This window comes from Microchirus variegatus (assembly GCF_963457635.1).
Source record: "Microchirus variegatus genome assembly, chromosome: 23".
Classification (NCBI taxonomy): Eukaryota; Metazoa; Chordata; class Actinopteri; order Pleuronectiformes; family Soleidae; genus Microchirus; species Microchirus variegatus.
In genome coordinates this window covers 11,982,306-12,005,582 of record NC_139824.1, presented here as the reverse complement: position 1 = coordinate 12,005,582, position 23,277 = coordinate 11,982,306, and the positions used below count along the sequence as shown (strand labels likewise).

Below are 23,277 nucleotides of genomic sequence, written 5' to 3'. Positions count from 1 at the left end.
GGAAATGGTCATTTGGGCCTAAATACACTGTTTTACACGTGCTGTTTTTGGAGGAGGTGATAGGTAGCATCTGTGCACAATCTCATGACAATGGGGAAGTGAAAATGAGAGACAGAGTTTAAACAGAGTCTCTCCTCTTAAGCCTGCCACTAGGTATTTAAAGCTTTATAAAGGGTCTTTATTTGGCCCTAAATTCTTCAGCTGCCAGGCATTAATTAGCCATTAGTGGATCATTGCTAACACTTATCTAGCATAACCTTCACAAGCACAATCATTATAAAACGGTCAACGGAACAACGAGTTGTAACTGCTTGCCCCAAGAGTTTCCTGGCCGTTATGCTCTTGTTGTTGTTATACTATCATATACCCACTTTAGCCCTCTCCATTGCTGCTGCACAGAAATTTGAATTGCAGGAATGTAAAGCTTCATCCATAGTCCAAACAACCCTGTGTGTGGAAGAAAGCAGGGCTGTGTGATACGGACCAAATGTTATATCTCGATATGTTTTAGTTGAATGGAGATATAAGATATACAGTATATCTCAATATATATTTTCAGTTAAGTAAAAACAAAAAGACAGTTCTAAGTCAAAGTCACTTGTACAGCAGACAGTCTTTTGAATAAAAATGTTCTATGAATAAAATAAAATAAAGTATGCTATTGTCCTGTATGACGAAATATATATAAAGACAGAGAGACGCATATGTGAGAGTGAGAGAGAGAGTGCTATGTGCTGAATGCAAAGTCAAAATAAACTTGGAGCAGTGAATCAGACACTGAATCCTTCCACAGCAGTTACCATGTAGAAAAGGATGAGTTTTAGTGTAAATACGTGAAGTGAGTCAAGTGCATCTTCTGCTCACTTCTGTGAGTGAGATTCCATCTGCCACTGACGCTTCCTCAGTGTGCAGCCCCTCACCGGAGGTTTGACCGCCGTATGTGTCTGTATGTCGCCATGTGGTCGTTACATGCAGGACTTGAATGGTGACTGGGAAAAGGGTCGATTGTGCCAACTGATCAGATTCGAGAACAAAGCAGGAAAAAGGTGGCACGGCGTGAAGTTGAGTGAGAACCACTGGTGTTGGCTCTGAGTATTATTTTAATGCAACATAAACAATATCGATATCACAATATTGTCTCCTTCTGTATCTCATACGAAAATATATCGATTTTTCTTAAAAACTTGATATACTGCCCAGTCCTAGAAGAAAGTGTGTTAAAAAGAGAGGAGCTGTAACAGCAAAGATCCCATATCCCATGTTTACTTAGCATCAGCCACCCAGGTAAGGTGGGAATAGAGGAGATGAGGTGGGGCTGCTGAGGGGCACATGAAGGGGATCAGCATTAACCTCAATGGACATGCCAGTTACACAGCTAGGAACGAGGCCAGCTACTTACTATCCCTTGCGGTTTCCCTCACAGGTCAGTTCCAAGGACCCTGCATGCTCACTACAGTCTGCTAACCCCCCCCCCCCCCACTGCACACCCCAACCCCACTTTCCGACCATCTAGTACTCCACTCTGCTCAGCTGTAGTTGTGGCCGGGCATGCGGGCAGGCAGGCGGATGGACATCCCTTAACAGGCAGCATCGGCAGCACTGGGGCTGCTAGCCTGTAATTAGCTCGGACAGCTCAGGCTTGGAGAGAGGCAGCCGGGCTATATCATAATGAGCTCAGCTGGGATTAGGAGGACAGGGGGGGGTGGGGGCGGTAGACGTAGAGGGGGTGGGGGCAAGTACCAGAATTCTGGCCTCAGCCTACTGCAGCATCACAGAGGGCCGGAGGGAGGCAACTGGGAAGACAAGAAGTGAGAGAAGAGGACGGCACAGAGGTATAGGATAGAGGAGGGAAGAGGTGAGGAGAGGTGAAGGCTAGTGGAGACAGGGGAGAGGAAGAATGTGGCTTTAGGCCAAGCTCTGTGTAGCATCATACTGGGTCAGTGTTCGCAGTACTGTTACAGGGGTTTCTCTGGATCAAACAAGACAATGGCTATACAACACCCAGAAACAAACCAACACATATGGACAGGAGGACAGAAAAACAAACAAGACAAAGAGTGAAATAAAATAGGCACTCTGTGCAGACAGGTCATACTGGAATTAAAGTAGTCACTAAATTCACATCTTATTGACCGAGCATGCAAATTATCTTCTTCTGACACTTCTGACACTTTAGCATCAGCACTATAGTCGAGCATAAATGTTCTATTAATAATGCAATTATTTCACAAAGACACAGCCAGGGATTCTGATAATGTGATTTTACTTCCTCCACTTTTATGTGTGAATTTTTGGGCAGCCAATTTTACAAATGAGAACAGAGTCTAATGATCTTGCTTTGGCCCCTGCTGGCTGGTAATGATGTGGAGGGCTAGGTGGATGCTGTGAGGCTGGGAAGGGCACACTCAAATTTCAACACCCACAAACAAGAGGGGACAGAGGGAGGGAGACAGGGAGGGAGGGAGTATACAGTACTTGCACACATGTGAAGGAGTGAAAGTAAGATAGTTTTCCTTTGCATACTCAAATGTCCAAAGTGGGTGTTATCTGTGTGGGCCTGGCAATTGTGACAGCAGGTGACTTACTTTTCAGTGGAGAGTTTTCTGGTGAGGTTTTTCAAGTAGGTCAGTTCATTCCACACTGCATCACTGTTCTCTTGTCTCAGCTGCCATGGCTCTGCGCGCTGCATCCTTCCACCTGGCCTGGAGACACAAACACACACGTAAATTTAACAGACAGCCACACACATATACATACATGGAAAACAAACACGCTCACCAGGGAGAACGCTTGGAACTGTACATCACCTTGCTCCTTCTGGCTAGCTCACATGGGGTAACGAGGCCCCTTAGTCTCACTCTGTTTCTGTTATTCAGCCATCTTAAGCAGTATTCAAATGAAGAGCCTTGACTTTGACATTTCAGTGGCGAATCATGTACACAGGTATGCATGTTTGTTAAAGCCCAGGGCACTGCCCGTGTGGCAGGGCATTGGACCATTCCCTGTGTGGCATGCAAATGTAAAAAAACACGATCACAAACGAGTTCATTCAAATGTCTACACCTTACTTATGAATACTTAATGACATTTTGCGCTCAGTAGCAGCTCCCTCTATTCAACGATCCCTTTAAGACACACACACACACACAGCCCCACACAGCATCTCCACACACTACTCAACTCATCAATCAGTCTATGACCAACGCATTCAATTCCAATTAGCCTTTCATTTGCAAACTAAAACAGCTCTTAGTGAGAAATCCACAGATGGCAAAACTCCATTTTTGTCTCTCTCACATACACATAGAGACAAACGCTTCAGTTTCTCATTTTCACTCAATCAATGAGGTAGAGGTGTGGAAATGGATTGTGTGGGTCACTGCTATTGTGAAGGACTCCTTTTCCTGTGGTCATTATTGGCAACGTAGACGCCGCCATGCTACACTAATACTAGTTAAACCCTTATGCCTGGGATTTGGAGGCTACTGAGGAACGGCAAATGTTTTCATTTAATACGGCTAATGCCTCTGTGAGCAATTTGGAGTCCTTGAACTTCTTCACAGTGTATGTATGTGGGAGTGTATGTGTGTGCAATCGGTGGGCTTGGGTTTCCCAGAGTGCAGGGCTACTTAAAAGATAATCTCACTGTAGTCACAGAGTTTGATACTTATTCTGCTGCAACACAGAGAAAATTCAGTCTGAACAATCTTAACACTACCTGGAGCTCTAATCGTACCTGATAATTTACCCATAGCTCTGTCTTAATTCTCTCTGTGTGATTTTTAGGTATGCAGCGTATCAACTGCATTTCTTACGAAGGGTGCATGCAGCTTTATTAAGTCACAGTAAAGCTTTATACATTTTAATTTGTTTACCGTGGGTCTAAAAGCTGTTGAACATGGAGCCATGAGAGAGCTATCTACTTTAGGCCTCAGTGCTTCCTTCCCTGTGGTATCCGAGTTTCCATTATTAAGCAGGAGGAAATAGAAAGAACTTTTCCACGCCGCTACGGCTAATTGCTCTGATTCAGGGGGAATCTGTTTATGGGCGCAACTTTGATCAGAGTACGGATGCTTTAATAACCTTTAATTTTATTTGCTCACCCCATCATCCCCAGTCTGATTAAAAAACTTTTTCCCTTCTCTAATATAAATAAGAAGTTGGATTTTTTTTCCCCCCTCTCCTTCATGCCATTTTGAGAAAATATGTTGGTAATGGTGAATGGCAGGATAGTTTCACTGGGACTGGCCAACTGTGCACCACCTGCATGCTAATGAGCCGATGGAACCTTTGTCCAGTTTGTGATTGGTTGCTATTTCTATCTTGGGTGGAGCATGTTATTACACACATGGGTGACGTCACTCAGCAGCTGGCAACACAAACAACAACCAATTGTCTGTTCAATACTTTTTTTCTGCTGATGAAAGAATAATTGAAAATGAAACCTGAATGGTATTGAAGAATGATGTTAGTGTATTACCCTAATGTATATGAGTATACAGTTTATACAATGTATAATACAGACATGTGATACAGTATGTCTGTTTGTATATCAGGTAAGGAGGTTCATGTGCTGCTTTATGGTTTTGTCCTGCATACAAAGGGGGGACAGAAACGACCCCCCGCATACTTCCAAAAAGGCAACAACACAGCATGGAAGCTACAGTGAAATCCCTAACAAGCTCAAAATGCAATGAGACTCAACGCCTATCCCCACTGACTTGTTAGGGCCCTGATTTCCCAGCACTAATGGGAGTATTTAAGTCATCTTCTATTGTCTCCGCATTCAGACTGGCATTACCCCCGTGGGTTAAACTGCTATTTAAGGACGGGGCTTAATGCCAAATGAATGCCAGGATCATAACATTGAGTGACTGGCTGATGCCATGGAGGGCAGTGAAAAGGCCAAAGCTGCCGATTGCATCAATTTCATGTCAAATCATTCATGAAATACAGATACAGTAAGAAGACAAACCCTTGCTCTAGATCATCTTAGGTCTTTGCTCATAACTACAACCTGCTTTGTCTATTTATAGAAACACACATTTCCTTCTGTGACAAAAACATGCGAACATTTCTTTGATAACCTGCTAAAATGTCTAACAGAGGCACCACTAGATTTCTCTCTCTCTCTCTATAGCGCTCTGTCTTTGTTCCCACCGTCTTAGACACATGCTGTTGAGCCACACTGAGCTGACATGAGCCGAGCCGAGCTGAGCCTAGCGCTGAACACACTCTCACACTCGCCCGACTTTCACACGAGCTCATATTGCACTGCTGTTTTCTTTAATTAACCCTGAGAGAAAACAGCTGACGGGGTCAACACTTTTCTCCCGCATGGCCACCAAACATATGCACCTTTAGCTACAATTTGAAATGCCCTCAAAGATGCTGCTGGGGAGAGTAAACAGACAGAATAAGTGGGAAAAGACTGAAGACAACAAAGGAGAGAAGACCTTTATATTAAGGTTTGTGTAAAAATCCTGTGGTTCCTGGGGAGTTGGTTTCTCACATCCTAATGAACACTAAGGGAAAAGCGACGCAGAAGCACACACATACACACAACGGCTCAAATTGACTAGGCTTAAAATGAGTGAGCTTTTCAAAGGCAGAGGAATTTTACTCATTTTGCCCACATCCAGCACTCGGGTCTGGTCAGACAACATGTGGTGAACGATGAAGCCTTGGGACTCTTGTGAGACTGTTGGTGAGCAGTTTCAGTAGGAGGAGTTGCAGCAGTGAGCAGAGTTTTTAACACATAGCAAGGTGAGTTACAGTGCATACTTTGAAATATCTCACACTGTTGCTGAAAAGAAGTGGAAGTTTCTTTATGTATGCAGAAGGAGAGGTTTTAAGGATCTTTTGTTTGGACACCAGCAGGTCCATTACACCGTGTTTTTGTGTCATATTTTCAATATGTGTGCGATTGTGAACTCACCTGCCATTTGATTTTTCCAACTCTTTCAGCTGGTCTCTGACAGTCTTGTAGTTAGTTTGAATCAGACACAGGCGTTCACGGCGTTTATCATGAGCCCTCCTCAGCTCCTCATTCTCCTCCACCTGTGAGGCACAGTGAGTTGCACATGCCAAATGAAACATAACATAACTGTGGAAGGGGGTCGGCTTCATGTACAGAACTGAGAAAAGCCCCTCTGTGTCTACATATTTAAACTGGTCTACAGCTGGAACACCATTGCCTGATAAAAAACCAGCAGGTCCACCATCTTTTTCCTTTCCTCCTCTCTCCCTGACAAGTGCTTCGACTTCTACTCTCACTGGACAACTGAGACACCATTAAAGGATGACATTAACATGAGTCAATGGGGCCACAGAACACCAAGCGCGCATACATGCACGCACGCACACACTGTGTGAGTTACCACCTGATGACCAGTATTTGTTGTGCTGGTGGGGGTTGTAGCAGTGGGTTTGTTGCTGACACTGTTGTTGACAGCTATTAAAACACAGCAAGATTGGGCTCCTGCTTTAAAGAAAGAGTAAGAGAAGACAACATATAGATTTTTCTTGTCAGAGGCACCCCTCCTCCTCATCACACTGACCTTAACAGTGAGGGCGATAGAGAAAACACTTTCAACAGGCAGGACAAACAGAGGTGGAAAGAGAGCAAAGGAAGAGAGGGAGGCAGCTGATGTAAACAGGAGGAAAGAAAAAGAGAGAGAACACAGAAATTATAAAGAGGAGAAAGTGAAAAAGAGAAGCAAAATGGAAAGTGAAAAGAAGAGCGCCGGACAGGTTTCTGCTTGAGTGGCCAGGGCTAGGGAGAGTTGTCGAGTGCTTTCTGAAGGGAAGGAGCTTGTTTACTGCTGATATGACACTGCTGCCCTGCAGAGAGGGAAATGCGAGCCCTCAGCCCTGTTATTATTAACAAGGACAAAGAGTACAGAGACAGCACACAAACATGCACCAGACCCACAATGGGTGTGCACAGACACGATACACATCCACATTGCCAATGTGACAAGTATGGATTTTCCCTTGTGCAGATTATTCACAGAGGACATCTGCAAGACATCCTCAGCCCCTTCAAGCAGCCCCCAACCTCGCAAAGAGAAAGCTTTAATGAAAGGGGCCAAACCAGGGCAGGGTGGTGTTAACTGGTAGAGCTAGGAGCTGGGGGGGGGACACACACACAGAAGAGTTGAGGCTGACTGATGGAGGGGCTGGATGGAGCAAGTGGCAGGCATTAGCCACATCATGGCTTCCCAGGCTCCTTATAGATCTTCCCCTGGGCAGCTCAACTCTGGTCATCAGGCCACAGACCCTTGCCCACAGATCAATACACCCCCCATACTCAGCCAGCATACACATCTGTGGATGTTCTCAAGCTGAAAAATAATTACACTGCAACAGCTACTGTTTACTTGAAAGTGTGTGGAAGAGGGAAAAAAGAGGCCATTATTATGACAATGTTTGTTTGTCTGCTGCTACTATCTGCTAAGGTCAACATGTCAATGGTACAGGCGAGCGTATCCCAATTTGAAAGGCATTCTGTTGGAAAGAATTGGGATTGGATCAACTGAAGAACAAACTAGATGCAATGAAATATTGTACTGAAAGACGCTGGAGGTGAGGTCTCAAATACAGCTGGTCAAGGGAACATTGCTCTGTGCTGCAATGTGCAGCACAGAGCAATGTGCTCAAACAAAGGACATAACTACCAAATAAGAATGCCCTCATTACTGGGGTCACAGATGTGAGTTAGCAATTATGGTTTTCCTGTGCATACCTTTACTAAACGCCCCTCAACTGGCAGACACGTAAATGGCACCATTAACTAAGACAGTCATGCGTGCCGTCTGAATCTATGTTGAGCATTAAAGCCTGACTAGGTGTCTGCCAGTGATGTAATTCTGACACTTTCAGACAAGAAAATGATGTCTAATGTGTTTCCAGGACTGTGTTCAAAGGAAGATGACCTTTGCATAATCACTCCCTCACTGGTCAGCCTAAAAATGGAAAGGATAAAGGGCAACAAGCTTATAAGTAAAAAAAAAAAAAATGAAAGCAATAGCAGTAAAAAAATAATTTTCATTTTGGAGACAATAAAAGTTAAATACAATAATGAATTTAGCTAGCAGTTAATATGAGGGACAAAAGTCAGAAAGAGATGTGACAGAGAATGATACATTTAAAAGACAAATAGAGGTTAATCCTTTCAGGTGAAAACATAGGTTGCATCCATTTTCAATGGAGCACTTTCTCTCCTGCTGCTTCTGTTTTTGTCAGTTTTTATTTTGTTGCCTCTATCAAAGATGTTTTTGCGTACAATCACCAACCTTGATAGGACCAAAAGTCCTCATGGGTACCTATTGAGCAGAATGCAATTCTAATGTTGTCGTGAAGGTTTAGGATAGGATGATGTGAATTGTGTGTGCAACTGTAAAAGAAAGTCATGGAGGAGGCATTGGCAGCCGTAGAGCAACTGAGTCCTTTGGAGACCATGTTACAGTGCTGCTGCTGCTGCTGCTGCTGCTGCTACTGCCCAGCAGCTGGCAGCAGCAATCATTTGTGAGATAGTGGCCACAACAACAAGTGGCTCCATTAGGGCTGTCCAGTGCTCCAAACTATCATCTGGACACTACTGAGCCATTCAGCAAACAATAACTTTGAGTATTAAAAAGTCCCTGGCAAAACTGAGACCGAAGACTAAGACTGAAAAGGCAAAGAAAGTGTTATTGGTGGAAGAATAACAGACAAGCATTTAACAAAAGTGAGGGATACGTGATGACATATATACCAGAGAACAGGGGAGAATTATATATATATAAATAAACTGTATCTAGTACTTGCCTTCAGTTTCAGTAGCTCCTCGAGGTCTTGAATCCTCTGTTCTGCACGTCTTTTCCTCCCGCTTCTCAATTCCACACTGCTGGCTGGGGACAGAGACCTGGACCGCTGAACAGGTGCATCCTGGGACAGGTGAGCAGAGAAGCACCAGGGGTGAGAACTTGTGCACACAACAATCAACATCTGTAGAAACACTGAGCGAATGCCAACAGTGGGACTAACCGTGTTCATTCCATTCCCCCCTGACCTTGAGGAAAACATGCACAGTATCTATTGTAGTACACACACATATGCACATTCAAACAAACACGCTATCAGAGGAATAAGGCAGGCTGGAGCAGCAGGCTGCAGAAGCTGATGGGGAAAAGGAAACGCTTTACTATGTGTGTGTGTGTGTGCGGGCTTAGAAGCGGGAGTTGCAAACTGAGAACGGCAAAGGTTTCTCCCTGCGACTAGCTAATGAGTATGTTCATTTCCATTTACATTGTTTCTTTGACAATAATGATGTCCCATTAGGGGAGACTAAAGGGGCTATAGATTCCAGTATGTGCTGGGCTTCATTACAAGAGGTGGGCAGGGAGGCCGCTCTAATTGCTCTACTAGGGGCCTCCAGGTTACACTTGATAGGACAACTGGAAGAGGTGCCGATTAGGAGGGGGGGTTTGCAGTGTGCTAGCCAGCTTCTTCTGATGAAATAAATAAAGAAGTAGAGAAATGCCAGGGCCACACTTTAGAAAAGCAATGGGAACAATATGCTAGTGGAATATGAAAATGAGAGGATAGGAGGCCCCCTGTGGTGCCAGGCAGGGCTGACCAGATGGCAGGCTAAAATATGCAATACGACTACACACACAGCAGTCCTTGGCCTGGATCGGGAGAAGAGTGCAAGAGGAGGAGGAGGAGGAGGAGGAGGAGGAGGGAGAGGTGGGAAGTTTATGATATGATGGTGAATCAATAAGCCCTTTATGTACATTAAAGTTATAAAAACCAAATACTTCAGCAGCAGCTGATTTGACAGCAGCTTTAGACTGATGGCAGAGGTGTTTTGTTTATATATATATATATATATATATATATAATACAGATTCAGGTGTATATGTAACAATGGTGGCCTGTTGTGTCAAAAATGCAACAAAGAGCAACATATTTGTTTACACTGCACACAAACTCTAGACTCCTCCACATCCCTCCAGACATGTGTAAACTTTAAGAGAATTTATTTTTATAGTATCCACGTATTTAATCATATCAAAGTGATTTAATTATTGGGAAGTCACCAATCGTTCAAGAAGATCATCTTTGACATCCAGAACATCCAAGTCTGCAGGACCATAACAATTATTTCTGTCAAAATAGCACTGAACATGTGAAATGCATGCAAGGGACAGCAGAATCCTGCTAGACAAAGGTGGACAAAACCATTAACAGTGATCGTCTGTACAAAGAGGCAGCTGCAAAATGCTGACAATGTACATTAAACAGCACTGGCAGAATTTGTTATATTTTAAAAATGTTAAAATGATACGTTTTAATTAATCCATGCATGTGTTTCAGACCAATGACAGCATTCTTTTTAATTTTTTCACGACAACATGTATATATGTATGTATGTATTCATGTATAATTTGTCTGTGACAAAAATGTAGATGTGTGGAAGTGTGTTTGGGATATGCCCTCAGGCTACAGTTGACTCCAGTGACCTGATTTGCCCAGCTCTGTTATCATGCCTGCATGTGCGCCAACCATGTGTTCTAACTCAGCCTTAATGACTCTGTGTAACTAATTAACAGATTGATCTGCATATTCCTGATGAGTGGCAGGCCAACTGGCTTAGCCTGTGTGTACATGGGGGAAACACAGAGGCCAAAATGGGAGAATCCAAATCAACTGAAATGGCCAAGAATTAAAGTGAAGATAACAAACTATGAAGTATTTACTTATCTGGGATACATTCTATGAAGGAACATGGAAAATATTCGTGAATGAGCTGAAGCACTGTTCTTCTCTATGTTAGAAGAACCAGAGTACAGAATCTGTGTTTTGTCTGACAGGGTTAGGAGGAAGATGACATGGTGACACTGACAAACGACTGAGATCTGCTGCAGATGTTTGCTCTGGTCCTATCACAGGTCCAGAAGACACATGAATGCCTTCTGTTTGTGTGGGAAGCTATGTATTATGACATCGTAGCTAATGCTTCACAAGACAGGCGTGAAAGCAGAGAACACAAGGCAAAGAAAGATGTGCCCGCTGTCTACCTCAGCTCGGCAGCTGGTTGGCAGCCATGACCTGACCTGCACATCACACCCCATAATGACTCTGTAAACATGATCGTGTGATGCAGATGGAGGGGCGAAGGGCATGTAGTAAGAGGGAAATGACGAGAGAGGCAGAGTATGTATGTAAGCAAGAGTAAAGCTCTTATTTACTGAAGGGTCAGTGTCACTGGCTGTGTACCAAAGAAGAGACATTTCATCGACTGCCTCCCTCCATCCCTGCTTTCACCTCTCCTTCATCCTCCCTCACCATCTCCCAGAGAGAGAGAGGTCACTGTCATCAATAAGCTTCTTTATGATTGCAGCAGCGCGTCATGTTTGTGTCTGGATCTCACAAAGCTGAACTTGTTCAGGTTCCCGCGGGTGAATAGGAATGTTGTTCACAGGCACTCAAGCACAGGACAAGATGCATAGAGTGTAAATAGACAAGAGATACACGTACACATAAACACAATGATGCACATGAAGCAAATGTAAACCAGATGTATCAAACATACAAACAATTCGACTAAAAGGGGCACAAACATTCAAAAGACTAAAAAGACATTGAATGATGTAGGTAAATAACTTTGTGTAAAGTTCCCACAAGAAGGCAAGCTCACAAACACCATGCAAACTCGAAAACTGCACTAAATCATGCTATTTTGAGTAAACCACTGAAGTAAATTAAAATGGTTAAAAATTTGAATTAGTGATAAATGTATATGTTAATGAACCATTATCAATTAACATTCTTCTCTCAAAAACAGAAATACACTTTTGTTTTTTACTGTATTTAGCAGCAACCTGAGCTATGTACCACTGTGGCCGTTTGTCACCAGCCAATAATCACAGTTCCCTTAGTGGTAGCAGCCTGAACTCAACAGCATTTGACCTGTGTGCAATGAAGCAATATTAGTGGAATCATCATGTTTGGATACTGAGGAGCAACAACTACTGCTCAAAACATCCATCCATTGTCTACTGCTTTATCCTCCACATGAGGGTCGCAGGGTGGCTGGGGCTCAAAAACATTCCTGTTTTAATAAAAGGAAGAGAGCGTGTGTGCATAAATGTTGGCCAAGCTGTTCATGCAGTAGTAACTTTTAAATAGTAAATGTGCAGTATAGCATGTATACAATTGATGTATGTCCATATATAGTGTATATGTACACTATATTGATGTGGGGAAAACAAACTACAGCATCACATCAAGTAAAGTGTAAGCCTGTTAAGATGGAGGAGGGATGGCCTTATAAGCTCAAAAAGAAGAAAGACAGATAATGACGTTTCCTCATTTATGCACAAAAAAGGTATGAAAGGTGCGACAGTAGTTCAAAAATTAAAAAAGAAAAAAAAAATCTACAGAGGCATGTTGTATTCACTTGGAAAAAACTTGATTTGCCTCTGTTTTTCTGAATTAATCAGATCATTTTTTCTGCTTTTTCTTTCCAGGCGCAATTTTTCTGATTTAATGAGATATGTAAGAAATGTGTCCCAGTTACTTTGCTTTGGGTTTGAGACATTGGGAGATTCTCCTGTCTTTAAATCACAGCCCATTCAGATCTGCTGGACGTTGCAATGTTTCTCCAAGATCATTTAAATAAATATGGCATGCCAGGCTTGTGTCACGTGGTGACACAAGAAACAATCAGGAGATTGTTAGGAAATACTGGATCCCCAGGTGGTGCAAACGAGGTACTTGAATCCTTTGTTGACTCCTGAATCCTGAATCCTGGCCTGAACTTTTTTGTGGCATGTAGATTCATACGATAAACTCAAACCATATGGAATATACATCAATGACGCAATACATGGATACACCGGATACTTTGTTGATGAGCTGTCATCGACTAATCATAAAAAAGTAACTGTAATCATAATATAATTACTTTGGAAATCATAATTATATACGAAGAAATTAAGAAAATACTCATTAGTATGGTGAAGTTATGAAAAATGTATTGAGTGGAAAAATGATAACAGACCCACTCAGAGATAAAAGTTTTGCCACCAGTATAACAATGTACAAACAATTTGTGTGGGTGTGTGTGTGCGTATCCTAGGGCAATGTACAAGGGCCTCGAAAAGAAGACGTGCATCTAATGATATTAACGCTATTTATCTATTGATTTGGGAGAAAATAATTACATTACACATGTAAACTGCCAGAATAGAAGCACGTTCGTTCGCTGAGGCTATGAGGACAGTGTTGTTAATCAAACAATGAGCTGTATTTTGAGTGAGGCCATCTACAGTACAAACATGTCCTGGCAATCTCATGAGTGGGATACACTGAGAAGATCAAAAGGTTCTTTTTTTGTTCTTAATGTACTGCTGAAGAAGTAAATTAGCCAGTGCCTGAGCCCAAGGCATGCGTGAAACCAACAGCACACATTGGCCTGGTCGCAGTAGGAGGGGAGACTGTGTGTGTGTGTGTGTGTGTGTGTGTTGTGGAGTTCAGAACAAAAGTTGGCAAAGGCAGTGTCTGATGAATCACATGATTCTCAACTAACTATTTCTCTCATATCCCCCTCTTTGTGGCTTTGAAGTAATAGATAACTGCAGGTATGTAATACCCACATTCTGTCTTTGGCATATGATGTATGCTGATCTACCTGCTGTCTTCTGATGGAGCCGCTGGCTCTGCATTGAAGAGTTTTCTCCTCTGGCCTGGGACCTGTGCTTTGGGTGGACGTCTCATCAGATTCAGGGCTGGAATTCTTCAGTGCAGCATCACTCAGCTCTGACACCACCACCTGTAAGAAGGGAAACATTAAAAAAAAGTGTCAAATTGTGTCTGTATGTGTTAATTTTTTAAAGAGGTCAAGACGTGATCCATAACTTGTGACATGACAAAGTTTCAAATAACACAGATTTACAACACCAAAAATATTCTAAACGTTATACAGGAAGGATGAGAGTGAGGTGCAGTTTGTGATTTTTGGTTTTTTTGGGGGGATGATACTCGGTCTCTTTTGACGTTTGACATTTACACTCTCACTTCAGCACCTTCCAGTATATTCACTGCCATCTTTACTTAATTCCTTGATTTAAAAGGTGTGAAATACAAAAAAAAATAAAAAAATAGCTTCACCTGCTGCTCTCAAGTACACTTCTGACAAACAGAGGCATTCACACGTGTTCTGTGCTGCGAGGCCAGGTAGTGAACAAAATCGCACAGGATGTCATCACCTTTTTTTCCCCAGCAAGTCCTGATTGCATTATCAGAAACCTGGCATCTGGGCGTGACCTTGTTAACTGCCAGGGTAATCAACTTTAACCAAAGGGGAGGAGAGGGGATGATAAATTATTAGTGAGGAAGATTTTGTTCATGTTTTATTAAATTGGCCTGTCAAACAGGGTTGGTCAAATTATCTGGGGCCTCGTTTATTGGAGGCCGGCCATATTGGCGCATCTGTTACAATTATTTATAATTTCCAGGCAGTCAGGAGGACGAGCTGGGTTTTTCGGCATCAGCCACATAAAGCAATTTAGAAATAATCTGATGTGGGAGTGTCTGAGTTTTTTTTTCCTCTCACAATTTCTCTCATCACCATCAAGATTTTATACAGCCAAAATAAAAACTGAAAAGGAAAAAAAAAAAGAATGTGACAGTAATGTACAAAAGGTCTAGGAGATTTAATGTTAACATTTTAAAAGGAGCTAAGTGAATGCAACAGACGAGGAGAGTGAATGAGACTGAAAGAGGAGAGAAGGCAGGTGCAGTGAAAAAAAGAGCAAGTGATTGGAAGGCGAGGGTGAGTGAGGGAGGGAAGGAGGGGGAAAAAAAAAAGAGAAAAAAAAAAACGGTCTTGGTAATTACTGAACACGATTAGGTTCTTGGGGGAACTTGTCTGGCACTCGTGGCCCTTGTTGGTGAGGCTGCGGCAGGCAGGACCATATGGAGTGAGGCTTGTGATTGTGCTCCCTGAAGCTTGTGACCCGTCTGCTGCCGAGCCCTTGAGCTGAATGTGAAATGAGACTTGCCAGGCCTAATGTTCTACACATGCACCATTTATGCCACAAAACAAATCTGATCACTGTTAATTATGGAGCAGCTATAATCAGGAGGGGCTCCTGAAACACACATGCACACATACAGAGAGAGAGAGAGAGCTGGATACAATACAAATACACAATCACACTTACATCTGAAGAGGGACAAGATTTGTTGAAGTGATTGAATGGATTTGCATGATACCACTTTTTAATTGTCTGATAATGACGTCAATATCATCATCATCCTGACGATCTACCAATACTGATTTCAGTCGGATACTGTTGTTATAATCTAGCCATAACCAGTATTTTCAAAAACAAATTGCTGCAACAGTATAACATGTGATCTGCTCCTGTAAATAAGACATTTTACAGGAATTTTCTATTTCAGACATCCGATCCAGTGATTTTGACCAATATTGATACTGCCTATTGTATCGGCTCCCTTTTATCAAAACTGCACTTTGTATTCAAGATGATAGTTCTTAAAAAAGAAAAGTGTGTGTGTGTGTGTATAGGCATGTGTGTTGACTGATAGCAGGGTGAAAAGGGACTAAAAGAAGGACAATGCAAAGGGTGTCGGATGTAGAATGTGTGTGCTTTTTTGTTTTGTCTTATTTGTTACTTTTTTTGTTTGTGTGTGTATGCATTTGTGAGTGTGTGTGTGTGTAGTGCCCCGAGTCTTCCCACACAGTGTGTTCCAACCGGGTATGTGTGCTTGAGCAAGCGAGTGCGTGGATCTGCAGCGGCACATGGCTGTGCTTCATTAATGAGGCGAACTGAGCTACGCAGAGGTTCTCAACTAATGAGAGCACTTGAGCTGGTAAAACACACCACTGGAGTCCATGTCATTAGCATGTTTCTGGCCCTGGACATGGCCCAGCTCCAAACACACACTCATGCACAAAACAGTGTTGACAAAACTATTTACTTACAGACTCGGCTTATGCAAAAACAAAAAACAAAAAAAAGAGTTGAATTTATAACCGTGGCATGATAATTCACATAAGGAGGCTTACAGATGCATCTGAAGGGAAGAGGTGTATTTAAATACAAGCAGCTGGTTGTTATACATATTTAACATGCTTTTAGAGAGTTCCTGACAAGCTCAGCTGATGGTGTGGCATTCCAAATGGAAAATAAATGAAGGTAGCAACCAAAAGTCAAAACATGATCGATGCGAAGGCAAGTCAGAAATACCATTTAGACGCTTTTCATCACATTATGTTGAGCATTAGCAGGAAGCTAAAGTACAGTGATGTTCAGTCAAGGTAAACGTCATTAACCGGCTGAAATCCATACTGCTTTCTACTGGAAGTTCCTCTAGCCTACTGTTCTGAGGTCATGGACACTAAATGATTGACTTGTTTTAAGTTCACAAGTGAACTTTAAAAATGTAAATGAATTTCCATGTGTCTCTGTAGCATTATGACTTCACTTGATGGTTGCTATTAATGGAGAAGAACAAAAGAAACCCCCCCCACCTCAGCCATATGTGACCTGACAAAAACAGTGGGTGTGTTTTTGTGCACATACAAGTATAACTAGCACTTTAATTATACATATAAAACGGTTTATACTCTTTAATGTAAATAACAAGCCAGAGGCAGATGTTCAAAATGATCAGAGCAAGCTGAGGGAGATGAACCACAGTCAACTTCTATCAATTTACTTTAAAGGAAATGAGAAAAAATAGCTTTGTCTTCTTGGGAATTGTATTATGCTTAAGGGTCTAACCATTTGAGGGACTTGTATACAGTATGTTGTCAGGATTTTTGCATATCATATTTGTAAAATTGGATAAAATCAATGTAATCATCCTCATGATAAGAATGAGTGGAAAAAATAAAAAACATGCTGAAGGTCTTTAAAGAAAACGGACAACACGGATTGTACTTGCAACATTAATTGCACATCTATATTTTAAGTGCCCCTGTAAGACAGAACAAAAACAATAGGACCCTGGACCTGATTGCATTGAATAAATTCTATATCTACACCTGTACAAATGTCTGCTAAAATCTATAGTCCACGAACATTCATAATTTTCCCTTTCCAGTGATGATGACGGACTAACTGGGGCTTTGAACGACTGCCCACACCATTAACAACTTACCACTCATTTACAACAGTGAACGTTCCAGAAAGCCTGAGGTCAGCTATGGATTTAATGTTGGTCTTAAATCACAGCACAGCTCTGTCAGTAGCCAAACACTAGACTACTATAAAACACAACAACGCAGTTAGGGAACAAATCATAAATGATTAAACGTTCAATCGAGTTCACTTTTTTTTTTGTCCACTAATGAGGCTCTTTGCTGCCTCTAGATTGTAATGTGATCGCACAACCTGGTCGTTTGTTGATGAGGTGTCACTGTCACATGATGTGTGGGGTCACCCAGGTGTTTGATGAGAACATGAGGCTGTTTACAGACTCTTTTTCGTACAAACATGCAGGGACAAACACATACTACGGAACTAAACTAAAAGAAATTGAGTGCATATAGAGTTGAAAGTAAAGTTATTAGTTACCTAGTAATTAGTGTTATGTTATGTTATGTATCCAATTTATTCAGGAAAAAATTATGAAAATGTTGCCTGTGATGGGCATTTTTTTCCTACTGTGTATCCATCACACACTGCCAGCACAGCCACCAGGCAATTTGGGATTAAGTGTGCTGGCCAGGGACACATGAGTCAAACAGCTGGAATACAACTCAGTCTACCCATTGATCAATAAATGATGCTCAAGATTAAATCCATCGTAAAAAACATCATTCGATACAACGTAGGAACAGAAATAATGTTTTCTGTGTGGAATTTTTGAGAAACAAAAGCAGTATATTGATGTAATGTAGCCCCGTTGAGGGTTGCTTATAGAATAACACTATCAAAAACAACGTTTTGTTCATATTAACAGACAGAACAGTTTTGGTTACACCCATCATTGTTCACATATGTTAAATCCTTTGTAAAGAAGCTTCCGGTAAAGAATTAACTTGGCATGAGACCGGAGAGAACCGACAGTCAATCTTAGTGCACAGCGTGAAGTATACACACAATGGGTGTTATTCCTCTCACCCCACCCACCCCCCCAAAAAAAACCACTGCAGGAGGGGTGTTCAAAGCCGTCGCTCTTGTCCATATTCAAATGAGCACTGCGTCTTTCCCCTGTTCTCCCGTAGCGATCAGCACTTTGATCACCTCCGATGGAAACTTCCATCCAAACATTTAAAATTAAAATCAAATCTGCCGTAACAACCTGAGCATTAGAATTTAACAGGTGTTCGGCAGGAAGTTGTTACAGAATTTGCGATTATGCGCTCAGAAAAACACACCTTTAGTCAAACACAGACACGCGCAAACACACATACCCACAACCTGTCAGTGAAATTACAGAGTGGGAAACAGAAAGCCCTCCTGACTGAGCGCTATACCTTGGGATACTTGATCTGTTCACTTTGATGTGAAAGAAAGTTAAAAGTTAAGGCAACAAAACAGCCAGACAGCAGCTACATGTTCAGTAAACAAAGGTTAATATTAATTCTTATTATAGACATATATACACATATTTGTGTAATTGCATTTCAAGTCTTAAAATGTTGCAATAGTGCAATAAAAGAAACACACATGGTACTGCATATATATGCTTGTTTTCTACATGCACACATGCATGCATACATGCATGCTCACACTCTACACACATCTTCTCTAAATGCAGTATTAATTACTGGGGGAACACTGCAGTACTGTATTTAATTACAGACTAAATGATCCATTTATACTTCACCGCTGGTTAAATTAACAGGGTTAAGTGAGACAGGGCGATTGTAACTCACTTAACATTTGAGCTGATAACTTTTAGCTTCCATAGTCTGGGGACAGCACTGTCAGAAAAAATCAACTAATCAAATTAAACAGTTGCACTCTGAGATGAAAAGGAGAAAAAAATAGCATCTACTCCAGTTATTTTTTCTGAAATAGAACACAGTACAGTATATGCTATGTGAAAGTCATGCTGCAGAAGAAATTGAGAGACTTAAAACAAATACAGTGCTCTATAAAGCTGATGGAATGGAGCAGTGCATAAGATACACGCACCTGTTAATATTCGCAACTGAGTCTTTGACATTGTGTGGTCCAAGAAACACCTATCGCTATGTTATTAGAACGTATAAAAGGTCACTTAAATTGTGGCTGTACCATTACATTTATACTACACCCTGTACTGCCTTGGGGTGACAGTTTAAAGGTAGTGAACTGAAGCCGACCCCCCTTCTGACTGACAGATGTAACACTGTAACTCAAACAGCATCTTCAAGAACATTATTGGGCTCCAATTAAATCCCCTCGCTCCACCTCTTATCCGTCTTAACTGCTATGTGACTGGAGTGTGTTAAAAGGACTTCCAGGTTCTTGAGTGGGAGTCGAGGACAGAGACAGATAAACTAAGTAAGTCAGTAAGTGCATGTGTGCGCCTAGAACTGGGAACGAGAGAAGATCAGACACCTGACATGAAAGACACTGTTGCTAAAAGAGATGGATAGATCAAGGGTGAACTAGAGTGATATCAAGAGAGTGATTCTTAGTTAAAGACACCACCACAGGCTATGGTGGGGCACAGGGAGTTATTGCTGGGCCTACTAATCTACTGATGTGTAGCAGTTGCTGTAGATTAGTGCAATTAGACACCAGCTCTCGACAGGTGTTTGAAAGAGACATTGTAATATAGAAGTGTGTATTATGCAAGAAAATTAATATATTTGCCCATACCTATACAAGTGCATATCAAACACTTATTCGCCAAGAGATGTGATGCAGTAGAAAGCCAGTGTAGAAGAGATGGTCCAGAATGAGAAGAGCGCTTACCTTAAAGTTGGTTTGTCTGTTGGATGAAGGAAAACTTGTTTGCTGAGCCATTAGCTTCTGCTGCTGCTGCTGCTCTTGCTGTCGCTGCTGCTGCTCCTGCTGTTGTAGCTGGGCCTGGAGTTCTGTGATGCGTTGGTCTCTCTGAGCCACCTGGCTGCTGAGCTCCTGGTAACTCTGACGGAGGTTGGCCTCACTAGATGTGAGGGTCTGGTAGCACTGACTCAACTCTGTGTACAGCTGTCAGCAGACGCAAATAACACCGTAAGATATAGAGACAGCAAAGGTCTGACAGTGAAAGAGTCAAACATATAGTAAGTTTTTAACTGTAGTGTGTGTATGGTATGTACCCTTTGATAGGAGGTGGTGTCAGCAGTATGTGCCTCTTCCTGGTTCCTCAGGACTCTCTGTGTGTCTAGATTGAGTCTTTCCAGTTGCTTGATAAGATGACTCTGGTCCGCTGCATGTTCTGTGCTCTGCCTGTACAGAGTCTGCACCTCTGCAAGCTCACGTCTACACACACAAACAAAAGCATGACACATTCATATTGCATGTGCACAGAAAACAAACTTAACCCTGTCGATAGTTGCATTTGTATATAAAAAAATTAGTCATTAGTCATTTAGACACGCCTAAAAAAAATTGAAAAGACTGAAAGATTGAAAGATTATTTTCTTTTTTAACTCGACAATCCTTTACTCTACACGTGTAATATTTTTCACATGGATTTTTAAAGGAATCTCTGGAGCTGGTTAGCATCTCTGTTCATGAGTCAACCAAACACAAATTGTAGGGCATAGTTGCACTGACCATTGCAAATGTATATTGATTTATATGGCTAAAGCAAAATGTGTCATTTCCCACAACATGCATTAGGTTTAAGGTGGATTTTTCCTGAAATCTGTTTTAGGTTCCATTGAATTGGCCACAGAGTGCATTCTAACGTAGGAGCACATCTTTAATCACCTCACTAAAACCTTAAGAATGATCTCTATACCCAGTGTGACTGACATGTCAGAGTGCCTCTGGTGTTAAAACAGAAAAGTAGTTAAAAAAGGCTGAGATTACCACTAAGGCTCCGACGGTTCTCACAGTTTTTATCATATCGACTAAAGCTTAGTCAAAGCCTTCCGTTTCCCCTTTTCTCCCTCTTTTAAAGTACACCCACTATGCAGGGCTTATCAAGTGGCTTTATGGGAGCCAGAATGGAAGAAATCTGTGTCACCCTCAAGCCTCATAGTGTGCAGCAATGGACTAGATGTTGCACACAGCAACCAACATCAGGCAATGCATACACAACTTTCAACCGAAGACAGAATGATACTTTCTATTGAGATTACCCCCACCAACAAAAAATAACTTATAGAGAGGCACTTCATTTGACAGGACTCACCTGAGTTGACCGAGTTGTCCCTCTTTTGTTGCCATCCAGCTCTCTTTGGTCGAAAGCTGGCCTGCCAGACTGCCACTGTAGCTCTGCAAGCTAGACAACTCCTGCCAGGCATTTTGTACTTTTTCCTCCAGCTCCTGTTAAACAATTTACCCTCAGATTTAAAGCACATTCAAGAAGGTTAAGGACACTTTTTAAATTTTCACACATACTACAGTTCAAGAGGAACAGAAATGTTTTCATTTTGTAACACAAGACGTCTCTTTAAGTGCCACAATTTCAATTTACATTAATGCACATCAGGCTTTGAGCGCTGCCAAAACACAGACAGCAGCACTGTGCCTACACAGACAAGCTGAAGATAGACGCAAGACTGGAGCTGCTGCTTTTGTGCTGCTCTCGTGCAGGTGAAGACAAGGTGTGTGACAGCTTTTCCTCAGTAAGAAAAAAAAACAAACATAAATGTTGGGCAGATTGTGTGGCATAAAATACACAAAGGTCTCCAAACCTAGATGTTTTACTTTTAATTGGAAACTGTGATTTTACAATGCCAGAATTAAAAAAAAACAGCAACTGTTTGTCAAGGGTGTTGCAATAAAATAAATATTGAGGTTTTGATCAAATATGGTGGTCATGTATTTATCCTATTTAGTACAAAGATGACGCTAATGCTGTAGGGTCATTATATTATCAGGAACTCTCACCATTAAGTCCAAGATCTGTAGTTAAAAAAACAAACACACATCGTAACTATATATTAGTGTACCTTATGTATCCATGTGCCATGTCAAACAAATTGACATGATGAATCCACTGCACAACACATATTCTCCATCTCCATATTTCAAATCAGTGCAGGATACTAAAAATGAGGAACAGGTGGAGTGTCTCCAGCTTTGATGGATGTGCATACAGCGCACTAGTTGCTCCATCCCGTCCAAGCGCAATTACTCTCCAGTCCTGACTTATACAACACTTTCTGTCGGAGTCTATTCGACTAGAGTAGCAATATGTTTCATAATGATTAGTCTATTAGGACAGACAGAATGTGAGGTCCTCCTTTAGCTCCAGTGTCCCGAGACTCTGGTATTGAGTGAAACTGAGAAGGGAATTGTAAGGATTTAATAACAGGAGGGACGTTGTGTGAATGAAACCTCTTCAATGACTGTAATATGATTCTGATTTGATATGGTGTGTAAACAAATACAACACTGTCAATGTCTTATCACTATATTTCTCATGTCCTCTTCAATAGGGAGTGTGGCTAATAAATAACGATGAGTGGAATAATGTATGGAGTTTGGAAGTTTTGAGTCTACAGTTGTGGTCACCATGTGAATGAAAAAGATCCCCCTCCCCTGTGTTAAATCATTATTTTTTCCTTCCTTTGAATATAGACTCCACATATTTAAATTATGTACTCTTGCTACAGACGAGAAGAAAGGGTGTGAGGGATTACAGAGTTCAAATTGCGCCCCAGATTAAGGAGAGGGCCGTTCCTGTACAACTTTGTGTGTGGGTGTGTTTCTAACGTGTTCCTACCTTGACTCTCGCCTGGGCAGCATCCCTCTGGTCTCGTTGGCTGTTGACCTGCCTTTCTTTCTCCTCCAGGTCAGCTTGTAGGGCAGCACAGCGGGAAGTTAATCCCTCTCTCTCCTTCTCTAGAGCCTGCACCACCTGCTGCTCCTCCTCTCCTTTCTTCCGACACTCCGTCTTCATTTCCTGGATAAGAGAGGGGGATGCGTATAAAGAGAAGAGCGGGAGGTCATGAGGGCCAAATAGACAACGGCGACGAAAGGAAAGAAACAGAAAACGTAGCGATTCAAACTGAGAAAATCAAAAAAAAAAGGAAGACAGAGAGTGATGCAAAAAAGAGAAGCGACCCATGGGGTTGAGGCTGAAATGAATATGGAAGCAGTGGAGCAGTTTTGCAGCGGGAGCCCCCTGCATGGGCCA

At 41.9% G+C, this 23,277-nt stretch overlaps 1 protein-coding gene across 1 annotated transcript in view; it reads right to left on the bottom strand.

Moving 5' to 3' along the window:
* Positions 1 to 23,277, bottom strand: part of cntln (centlein, centrosomal protein) — a gene marked incomplete at both ends in the record, with an annotated part of 73,722 nt that overhangs the window by 41,924 nt on the left and 8,521 nt on the right. Inside the window, 8 exons of the mRNA XM_083909380.1 lie at positions 2,586 to 2,702; positions 5,939 to 6,060; positions 8,812 to 8,931; positions 13,682 to 13,822; positions 19,935 to 20,171; positions 20,282 to 20,444; positions 21,325 to 21,458; positions 22,864 to 23,043. Coding sequence (XP_083765506.1) covers positions 2,586 to 2,702; positions 5,939 to 6,060; positions 8,812 to 8,931; positions 13,682 to 13,822; positions 19,935 to 20,171; positions 20,282 to 20,444; positions 21,325 to 21,458; positions 22,864 to 23,043 — 1,214 coding nt within the window. The remainder of the gene's footprint in view (positions 1 to 2,585; positions 2,703 to 5,938; positions 6,061 to 8,811; positions 8,932 to 13,681; positions 13,823 to 19,934; positions 20,172 to 20,281; positions 20,445 to 21,324; positions 21,459 to 22,863; positions 23,044 to 23,277) is intronic.